This window comes from Xenopus laevis, chromosome 8S, assembly GCF_017654675.1.
Source record: "Xenopus laevis strain J_2021 chromosome 8S, Xenopus_laevis_v10.1, whole genome shotgun sequence".
Taxonomy (NCBI): Eukaryota; Metazoa; Chordata; class Amphibia; order Anura; family Pipidae; genus Xenopus; species Xenopus laevis.
This window is the reverse complement of record NC_054386.1, coordinates 67830417-67841092: the sequence shown is the minus strand read 5'-3', so window position 1 is coordinate 67841092 and position 10676 is coordinate 67830417. Positions and strand designations below refer to the sequence as shown.

The 10676-nt window shown below is 37.8% G+C and overlaps 1 protein-coding gene across 1 annotated transcript; it reads left to right on the top strand.

Annotated features, from left to right (window-relative positions):
* Window positions 1–42: 42 nt before the first annotated feature.
* On the top strand, window positions 43–9860 carry fam199x.S (family with sequence similarity 199, X-linked S homeolog). The gene is given in 6 exon segments (NM_001093271.1): window positions 43–430; window positions 3156–3375; window positions 4233–4382; window positions 4884–5045; window positions 6430–6690; window positions 8675–9860. Coding segments are annotated over 6 exon segments (1134 nt in total). The 5' UTR covers window positions 43–260; the 3' UTR covers window positions 8846–9860.
* Window positions 9861–10676: the final 816 nt, after the last annotated feature.

Sequence of the window (10676 nt, the reverse complement as noted above, 5' to 3'; positions counted from 1 at the left end):
TCTAAGTCCCACTTGTTGGGTGTTACAGCGATCTGGAAGGGCCTAGGAACCGCAGCAGCGCATTGGGGCGGAACTAACAGTCCCAGGTCTCGCTGTGTCCAGTGGGCGGACTGATTATATGTAACAGTGGCGGCCCTGCAGCATGAGATGAATGCCAAGAGAGAAGAATTGGCCGCAGATACGCCGGTGGCACATGTAATCATCGCGGTTATGTAAGAGCTCCGGGCCGGCTTTGCTGTGATCAGCAATTCCACGCAAACATGTCGGAAGGGCTTTATGAGAAGTTCCTGGCCCCGGACGAGCCTTTTCCCTTGCTGTCCCAGAGGGGCAGTGTGAGCGAGGAGGGCTGCTTGGATGTCAGTGATTTCGGCTGCCAGCTCTCCTCCTGCCACCGGACTGACCCCCGGCTGCACCGCTTCCATTCCAACAGGTGGGACAACAGCCCTTCCCAGAATCCCAGGGCTGACAAGCTCTATAGGAAGAGTATACGTTCCATATTGTTTGCTATTGTGTGTGTGTGTGTGTGTGTTATACAGAGACACCTTCCATGTGTGTTACAGTGGGTTTCTTCCTACTTGTTGCTCTGGGGAAGGGGCCTCACTGTTCCTGTCAGGAGTAACATGTGCTCCGTAACTTTACTCTGACTTGTGTGAAACGTGGCTCTTTGCTTGACTAGTGTTTACTCAGCAACTAGTTTTAAACTAGGACGTGTTTTATGTAGGTGGGGGCCTGTGATTTTCTCAGACGGCAAAAGAACACTCAGAACTTGTTTATATAGTGAATAAAGTACCCCCTCTTGTAAAATATAAGGATATTCGAAGTTACCGAGGTCATGGAACTTCGAGGTAACCTAATATCCTCATTTTGCAACACCGGGTACTTTATTTATTATAATACACAAGATTCAGTGAGTCATGTGACAGAAATGACATCAGAACTCACTGTTTATAACTGATGACATCAGAACTCACCGTTTATTAGGATATAATTTACAAGATGTTTGTGGCTTTTGTGTATCATATAGTGAATAAAGTGCCCCCTCTTGTAAATTATAAGGATATCATTATAAGTTACCCAGGAGTTTCGTGACCATATAAAAACACGAGGCCGAAGGCAGAGTGTTTTTATACAAGTCTTGGAACTCCGAGGTAACTTATAAAATCCTTATATTTTGCAACAGGGGTTACTTTGTTATAATACACAAGTGAGTCATGTGACAGAAATTACATCAGAACTCACCGTTTATAAGGATATAATTTACAAGATATTCATGGCTTTTGTGTATTATATAGTGAATAAAGTGCTCCCTCTTGTAAATCATAAGGATATTAAAAGTTAGAGGAGTTTCATGATATATAAAAACACGAGGCCGAGGGGTGAGTGTTTTTATACAGGTCATGGAACTCTGAGGTAACTTCCAATACCCTCATATTTTGCAACTGGGGTACTTTATTATAATACACAAATTTCAGTGAGTCATGTGACAGAAATGACAGAACTCACAGTTTATAACTGATGACATCACAACTCACCGTTTATAAGGATATAATTTACAAGATATTCATGGCTTTTGTGTATTATAGATCTATTACTGGCCCTATGCTAAAGCCACACTGGCACTAGAAACATAGCACGCTCACTTTGGCCTATAAACAACCTGAAAAAGTTGCCCTTGCCACTTATTTTGCTGCTTTTTTTTCATGGGTGCAACTGCCATACTAGGTACCATACTAGGATATTTTAACAAGCTGTTTTAAAAATGATTGGGCAATAAAGGAGTACTGTTACTATTCTATTCATTTTGATTTTGAGTGTAGAGTGCTGCCCTCACGACTTGGATAGTATGCTTTCCTAAGCAGTCACCCAAGCCACTTTGAAAGGCATTAATAGAAAGCAGGTGAAGAACCAACCACACTGCTTCAAGTTCACTTTCTCAAATCTGAAGGGCGTTGATACCTTGCTGTTTTTTGGTTGGCCCAATAAGTTGCTGGGTACCTCCGCAGTCTTGGAGGTAAAGAGCTGCCAGCTTATATGGCCACCTTTACACAGGTTGTCACGCACAAATATCCTCAAAACCTTTTTAATTATGGAAACCCCAACACAACCATTTAGTGGTAACTCACATTTATGTTATTTCTACTGAAGCATATAACCTTGCATTTATCACTACTGGACCTCATTTGTTTGTTTTCTTCCAAATTCTCCAGTTTAGTCTTTGCAAATTGCCAGCATCCTGAATGGAAATGATAGTTTCACAAAACTTATCAACAGCAAAACTAGAGACTACTTACAATGGCAATTTCAATTAAAAAGCAAAGGACAGACCCCTGGTGGTACTTTACACTAACAACACTGCTTGAATTGCAAAACAACCCATTTAACACCCCCCCTTCTTTGTAATCTTTCCCTCAGCTAGTTCTTTGTCCAACTACAAATATTATATTCCAGGCTTTTTTCTCTTAATTTAATCAGTAATGGTGTGATGCAGTATTAAATGTGTTCACAAAGTGTAAATTTATTACATCCATTGCCATCCCGGAGTCTGTGTTCCTGCTCACCTCCTCATAGATGGCAATGAAATTAGTCTGGCAAGATCTGTTGCTCATAAAACCCTAGTGGCACTTGCTCATAGTTTTGTAAGTGTGATTGTCAGATATCTTATGCTTTATTAGACCCTCCAAAAGCTTTCCTACCGCTAATTTCAAACTAGAAGGCCTATAGTGTTCAGGCTAACAACTGGATCCCTTTTTGAATAATGGCACCACATTAGCAATTTACCAATCTTTATCCAGACCTCAACAAGTTTTGAAGAATTAAGTGGTTTGACAATCACACAGCTGATCACTTTTATTACCCATTGGACCCTGAACTTTTGTTTCCTTATACATGTCGTAGTCTCTTTTGAACTTCAACCACCCATCAATACCCATTAGTATTTGGGTCTATTAATAAGCAAACCTTCTTATTCATACATATGGCTTCACTTTTGCACTTCAGCTGGAACTAGCTGTCTCACTTGGGCAACTGCAGCTGAAGTCCCATATTAATTGTGCAGTTTAGCTAAGTGTGGAATCTATTTTATTCAGCACGACAATGATTTAACTTCCTCACAAAACTCTGTATCCTTTCTAAAGCTTTCTTGTGTGTATTTTAAGGTGGAATCTAACATCTTGTGGGACGAGTGTTGCAAGCTCTGAATGCAGTGAGGAATTATTTTCCTCTGTCTCAGTTGGAGACCAAGATGACTGCTATTCCCTTCTGGATGACCAAGATTTCACATCGTTTGACTTGTTCCCAGAAGGCAGTGTGTGCAGTGATGTTTCTTCCTCTATTAGTACTTACTGGGACTGGTCTGACAGTGAATTTGAATGGCAGGTAAGCACTGAACACAGGAACAGTATTAATGATGCTGCTTGATTATTGGTAGACTTCCATTTTTCCTGAAAATGGCACAGTCAGTGGTGTAACTAGAGCTGCTGGGCCACTCTGCAAAAAAATCTTCAGAGGGGCCCAGCGCACTCCGATCCCCATCCTCCCGTTCACTTCCTGCCCACTATCCGGCCCGTGCCGACGCGCACTGCTCCGCACTGCAAGTAGGAGAGCGGCCGGGGAAGGGGGATGTTCTTATTGGCTATAGAGGAAGCAGACCCTGCAGTCCGGGCCCCCCTTTTCCCCAGGCCCCCCTGCGACTGTGGGGTCTGCTTCCTCTATTTATAGGCCATGGGGACAGTAATGCCCATCTTAGTTTATGGGTTATCTGAAAAAGGTAAACCGTTTTTCCAGTGAGAAGAATGGTACTTTGACTAATGTTAGACACCCACCCCGCGTTTTTTTTGTCTGCTGCTGCCACCATGGAGAGTACAGTAGTCTACAAAAAAATGTAAGATACCTTTTTGTTACAAAGTTCAGAGTTTGTCAGAACATTTCCTTGTTTTTAAATAAGCCCAGTATACTTGAATATGTAGAATTTTATTTATAAAGAGCCACAAGGATACACAATGCTATAGAACCTTACAGTATCAGTAGTGCACACAGGAGCAAACATTATAATAAATAAAATTGTATAAATATACAGAGATTAAGAGACATAGTAGGCAGGAGGTTTCTGCCCTGCAGAGCTTACAGTCTTAAGTCCAGTAACATTTTAAAGCAAATTATACTTTTTAAGTTATTTATCTTAAATATTATGCAGTGCAAAAGTAAGATACTAATTTCATCTTTTATTTTCTAAGTTGCCAGGCAGTGATATTGCAAGTGGGAGTGATGTGCTGTCAGATATCATACCCAGCATACCCAACTCCCCATGCCTCCCATCCAAAAAGAAGAATAAGCACCGGAACCTGGATGAGCTTCCATGGAGTGCAATGACAAATGACGAACAGGTAGCACAGCCCCTTAATGCCAGCAGTGAAATGGTTGTATTTGTCCATAAGCATAGTTTTTGGGCTTATTAGCAAACACACACACTTAAGGTTTGTTTATTTTAATTTCATTTGTTAGTTTTTATGAAAAGATTAGGTACATTTAATGCTTCTATAAAAATGGACAAGATCCAAGTGCTGTGCAGGGTGTTTCTGCTTCTATGGAATGACCGGGACAATAATCTATAAAACATAAGCATTTTTTTCCTTTTGGAAAAGTTAATGCCTTATTTTTACTATATATTTCTTTGGTACCAATACATACAGAGCACTTCTTTCTTGCAATAAATAGTATTTTATACCTTTCTGTCAGTAAAGTCAAACGGGTTGTTTAGTGCAATGGAAAGACAACATTTTGGTTAAGTCATAATTGATTGTACCCTCAAAAAATACATCTACTGCATCTCTAGATTGTGTTTAAAATAAGTTTTCGAACAATTGTTTACTATATGCTTTCTCCAGGTTGAATATATTGAATATCTCAGTCGTAAGGTCAGCACAGAGATGGGACTTCGTGAGCAACTAGACATCATTAAGATTATTGATCCCACTGCACAGATTTCTCCTACTGACAGTGAATTTATTATTGAACTCAATTGTCTCACTGATGAAAAACTGAAGCAGGTTGGTGGACAGAATGTATTAATGGACCTATTAATGGATTCATTAATTAGTAGCGCTGCATCTTTTGTATGTTGTGTAAAACTGGACATTTTAATTTCACACAGTAATAATTTAATGGTACCTAAGAGATGAAGTAATACAGTTGGAAATCAGTCTTATATATTATAGCTTAGATGTTGAGAAACATTGTTTTTGGAAAAATATTAAACTAAACCCACCAGCTAGCTGGTGGAAAAGTTGTTACATAATTCCTCTGGTTGGCATACATATTTGTTTTGTAGAATCTCCTAGCCTTTGCAGAGTTTGCCCTTAAATAAATGAGTACGTTAAAGGAAAACTATACTCCCAAAATGAATAGCAGATTGTTTATATAAAATTAAGTGGCATATTAAACAATCTTACCAAACTGGTTTACGGATTTCAGTGAATACTGCCATTTTTGCATCTCTTGCCTTGAACCACCATTTTGTGATGGTCTCTGTGCTGCCTCAGAGATCACCTGACCAAAAATACTAGTATCTAAGGGCAGATTTATTAAGGTCCAAATGGTAAAACCTGCTGAGTTCATGTACAAGTCAATGACAGAGGTCGTTCTAACCATTTGAATATGTTAATTGCCTTCCTGACATTCAAGTTTTTTTTTTTGTTTTTTTTTTGGAGGAAAACTTTATTCAAATTATATTTGAATTTTCAGGTTGGAAAATTAGACGTCCGAGTTTTTCATAAATAACCTTCCATTAAAGTAAAAAAAAAAAAATCGCATAAATTTGAAATTCGACCTAAGTGTAAAAGGAAGAAGTGTGGAAACAAAAGACAAAACTCTATCTATTAATTGGCTCATGTGACCTAACATGTATGGTTTGTTTGTGTGCACTGTGAATCCTAGGATCCCTAGGGACACCATATTTTTTAAAATGGCAATTTTCTATTTAGTACTACCCAATGACACACAATATAGTATTTTCATAAAAATATAAATTTTAGTAGTAACATGAATCCGGGTTTTACATATGAGCTGTTTTATGCAATATATATTTATAGAGACCTACATTGTTCGGGGGGTATAGTTTTCCTTTACTAGTAGGATATATAATTAAGATATATAAATCCACTTTTTTTGTATTGGTAGATTAAATTAAGATAAAACTAATCTTAAAATAAAAGGGAAGACAATTGCTGGGTTTACACTAGTATGCATGCGAGAACAGGAATTTGTGCAAGGGATGCCAGTAGAAAGGTAAGTAAAATGTAGTTGATGTCCTTTGAATATTCCCAGCAGGCAGCAGTAAAATTTAGTCAGGTGATATATGCATAATTATTTAAGTAATCAAAGGGAAAAAAATCTCAACGCTTTATTTTTTCAAAATGTAATCTTTAATTAAAGGTAAGGAGCTATATCAAAGAGCACAGTCCTCGACAACGCTGTACACGAGAGAGCTGGAAAAGAACCAGCTACAGCACAGCAAGCACTAGTGGAGTGAGCGGAGCCAGTGTGAGCAGCAGCAGTGCAAGTATGGTCAGTACAGCCAGTAGCACCGGGTCTAGTGGTGGTAATTCTGCTTCAAATTCCAGTGCCAATATGAGCCGAACACACAGCGATAACAATTTGTCTGCAAGTGCAGCAGAGAGAATTCGAGATTCGAAGGTACATTGTGCATTTGTAATTTTGTATCATTGTTTTCTTTTTTTTTTGTAGCTTTAACACATTTAAAGAGGTAGTTTTTAAATGTTATCTTTATTTACGGTGCTGTTCTGAGACAATTGTACCATTGGCCTTTGTTTTTATGTGTTTTTTTTAGTAGCTATTGAGTTATTTAGTTATTTGCTCAGCATAACGCCAGTTTGGAATTTTAGCAGTTATCTGGTTACCAGTGTTCTCTTTAATGTAGCAACCTGGCTGTGGTTTGTATAAAGCACTGAAAGATAAATAGGAGAAGGCTTGAACTGAAACATTAAAAAGTAGCAATTTTTTGGCTGTCGGGGTGAACTCCATTTTAAAAACAAGAAAGAGGACAGAAGGTCAGAAATGGAAGCTAAATAAAAAAAAAATTAAAGACTTATTGAAAAGAGCGGGACTTTCTATAGCACAATGTAATTTTACTTAAAAGAGAACTACACTTTAAAGCAGTGTGAGATACATGGCACAATGACACATTTCTGTTACTATGGCCTTGCTCAAAGCAGGTGCTTATATTTGAATTCCAGGCAAGTTTTGGTTGCATAAAAAACAGATATATTGCCAAACAGAGCCTCCTGTAGGCTGCCAGTCCACATAGGGGCTACCAAATAGCTAATAACAGCCCTTAATTTGCGCCTCCAGGAACTTTTTGCATGCTTGTGTTGCCCTCCAGCTTGTCTTACATTTAGGGGCACATTTACTTAGCTCGAGTGAAGGAATAGAAGAAAAAAAACTTCGAATTTCGAATGTTTTTTTGGCTACATTCGACCATCGAATTGGCTACTTTGACTACAACTTTGACTTCGATTGGAACGATTCGAACTATAAATCGTTCGACCATTCGATAGTTGAAGTACTGTCTCTTTAAAAAAAACTTCGACCAAGTACTTCGCCACCTAAAACCTACCGTACATCAATGTTAGCCTAAGGGGAAGGTCCCCATAGGCTTCCTAACAATTTTCTGATCAAAGGAAAATCGTTTGAACGATGGATTTAATCGTTTGATCGAACTATTTTTCCTTCGATCGTAGGAAATGCGGTAAATCCTTCGACTTCGATATTCGAAGTCGAAGGATTTTACTTTGACGGTCAAATATCAAGGGTTAATTAACACTCGATATTCGACCCTAAGTAAATGTGCCCCTTAATGTGGCTCACAGGTAAAAAAGGTTGTGAACTCCTGGTCTTTCTAATACTGCAGATCCTTTTTTCAGTGTAACTCCAATGCTTTTATTCGTTGATGCCAAGTTTTAAACTAATGAGAACAGCTTATTCCCTATATGCAGAATCAAAATGGTGGAGCACTTTTTCTCTTTTTTTTTTCTTTTTTTTTAAAGCAAAATTGCTCCTAAGGAATGAAAAAGATATTGTGGAGCTCTTTGCACTAATGTCTCATGTGCAACCTGTTGATTTGCAGTCTCATAGTTGTCATGGAACATACTTATACCGGTTCTGCCACGCTATACAAAGTATTTGTATACAGTTCATGTAGCCAGTAAACATACAAAATAGTAATTTCAAACCATAGAATTGATTTTATATTTATTTTGACTTTGGTCAGAAACAATTGGGTTAATAATTATGGAATGTCAAGGCAGGGGACTGACTTCTATCAAGACGTATGCCGATACTGTAAGACATATAGGTTTGTCATCAATACATCATTTTATGTTACAGTTAGCTACATGTACCAAAGCAATCTTCCACTGATGATTATTAATATTTATGAAGGATGTATTTTTTTCATGTATTTGCCTTTTAATAAGCTGATAAATGTTTGAATTGTCATCAAATAACTTATTGTAACAAATTTGTATATACAGTACTGTACTTAATACTATTTGCCTGAGTAGGGTGGTAACTAAATAGACTTAAATTATTCAAGGTTTAGTGCTTTGTTTTGGTCATGTGTATGCACCAATCTCATTATGTTGTTTTATTCCTTTTTCAGAAACGTTCTAAACAGCGGAAGCTGCAGCAGAAAGCCCTGCGCAAAAGACAGCTGAAAGAACAGAGGCAAGCCAGAAAGGAAAGAATTAGTGGCTTATTCCTTAACGAGGAAGTGCTCTCAGTGAAAGTGAATGAAGAAGACCATGAAGGAGATGTTGATGTGCTCATGTGACGGGGGTGAACCCAACAGTGTTCTTCCTAAGTCTTTTTAGGGCAGGATGCCAGAGAGAAATCTTGATCAGGCTTTGAATATAACAGGCAGAAATATTGACAATGCCCCTTCTGTAATGACGGGTCATGCAGTACTAGATTAATGCATCTGTCCCAGAAGGCCAGTCCATTGATAACCTGAGCCCTCAGCAGTGTTAGATTGCCTTATGTAATGTAAAGTTTTCTCCATTACACAAGAATATGTATTAAACGTTTAAAAGGTAGCATATAATAATATTTGCATGATAACCTGCAAGAAGAGGTTGGAATAGTTTGGGATTTTGTGTTACTTTTTTATGTTTTGATTGTTCCGCCTACTAAATCGAATGTACACAAAACCAGTTAAACATTAAGCATTTACCAAAACTTTAATTTAATTCCCTTTTCTTAAATCACATTTAAAAATAATTTTTGATTTCCAGTGACTGATTCAGCTGTGTGCTGTGGTAGAACGAGATAAAGCCTTATACTTTTAATAGGAGATGGTGTATTTGCAAAGTATAATTTTCTTAAAGCCAGAATTAGTGTCCAGTCCACTAAATAGGTTTAAAGATGGCTGTATTCATTACTCTTTTTGCAACCATTCATTTATTGAACTCTTGTCGTGCTTTATTTATGAACTCTTAAATAGGTGCCTTTAAAACGCTAATTAAAAAAAACCCAAAATAAGCAAAAGCTTTGAATCCCAGGTCTATGACTACCTATTGATTAAACATCACCCTGTAACTTACCTGATCCAGACATGCAAACTTTACACTCTAGTCCTCTTTGCTGTTTAACATTGTTAATACACAATGCTGTGCTCAGGTTTTAATGTATTCTATGCACTGGATCTAAGAACTTGAAAACAAGATGCTCTATTTTACCAGACCGGACCAGCATATTTACATTTACTGCACGTTCAGTTGATCAATATAGTGTTATTTTGATGATACTCAGGAATAAATCAGTATCAGACTTATGAAGAACACTGTTAATCCGTTTCTGGCTTGTTTCTTGAGTATTTGGATTGAAAAACTAAGCAAAATGTTTACTTGGATTTTTATACATGTATATAGTAATATAACTACAGTGCTGCTTTATATAACCTTCTGGTGGTCGGAGATTCCTGTTGCATAACGTTCATGTAACAAATCCTTTTGTCAAAGGAACCCTCAGAAATTAGAAGTGGTTGTGCAACTCTTGTTGCAGAAACCATTTAAACAAATGTCAAACTAGCTTATTTTCTGGGACCCCTAAAGCCATTGTTTGCTTTAGATGTAAGCCTCATATTAGCTGGTTACCGTGTCAGAGTCTTTGGTGGGTAAGAGTGAATTGGAAAAAAAATAGTGCTTTCAGCTTGTATTCTTGGAAGTTTAATGGTACTCATTGGAGTCTTATTACACAAAGGGAGGCAATCTGGCCCATAAAAGTTTTTTTTCCTGGAGTTTAGGTTTTGTAACATTGTTACCAATCCTTACACCTATCTGTAGGACAGTGTTCCTGTTAAATTTAAGTTCTGAAAACATAACACGCATATATATGTTGATTATCTGCTTCATCATGTTGTTGTACTCCACCCTGCTTTATTTGAGGGTCCGGCTTTGCTCCCGTAATAGAATAAACCGATGCACGATTGGCTTAATAACATAACAATGGTTTTATGCATGCACTAGAAGTTATGGTAAGACACACAACCCCATATGTAATAAAATACACTGAGATTGCCCAGGAGCAATAAACCATAGCAACCAATAAGATTTTTGCTTTAAAGCAGGTGACTAGTAAATGCTACCTGCCTATTGGTTGGTATG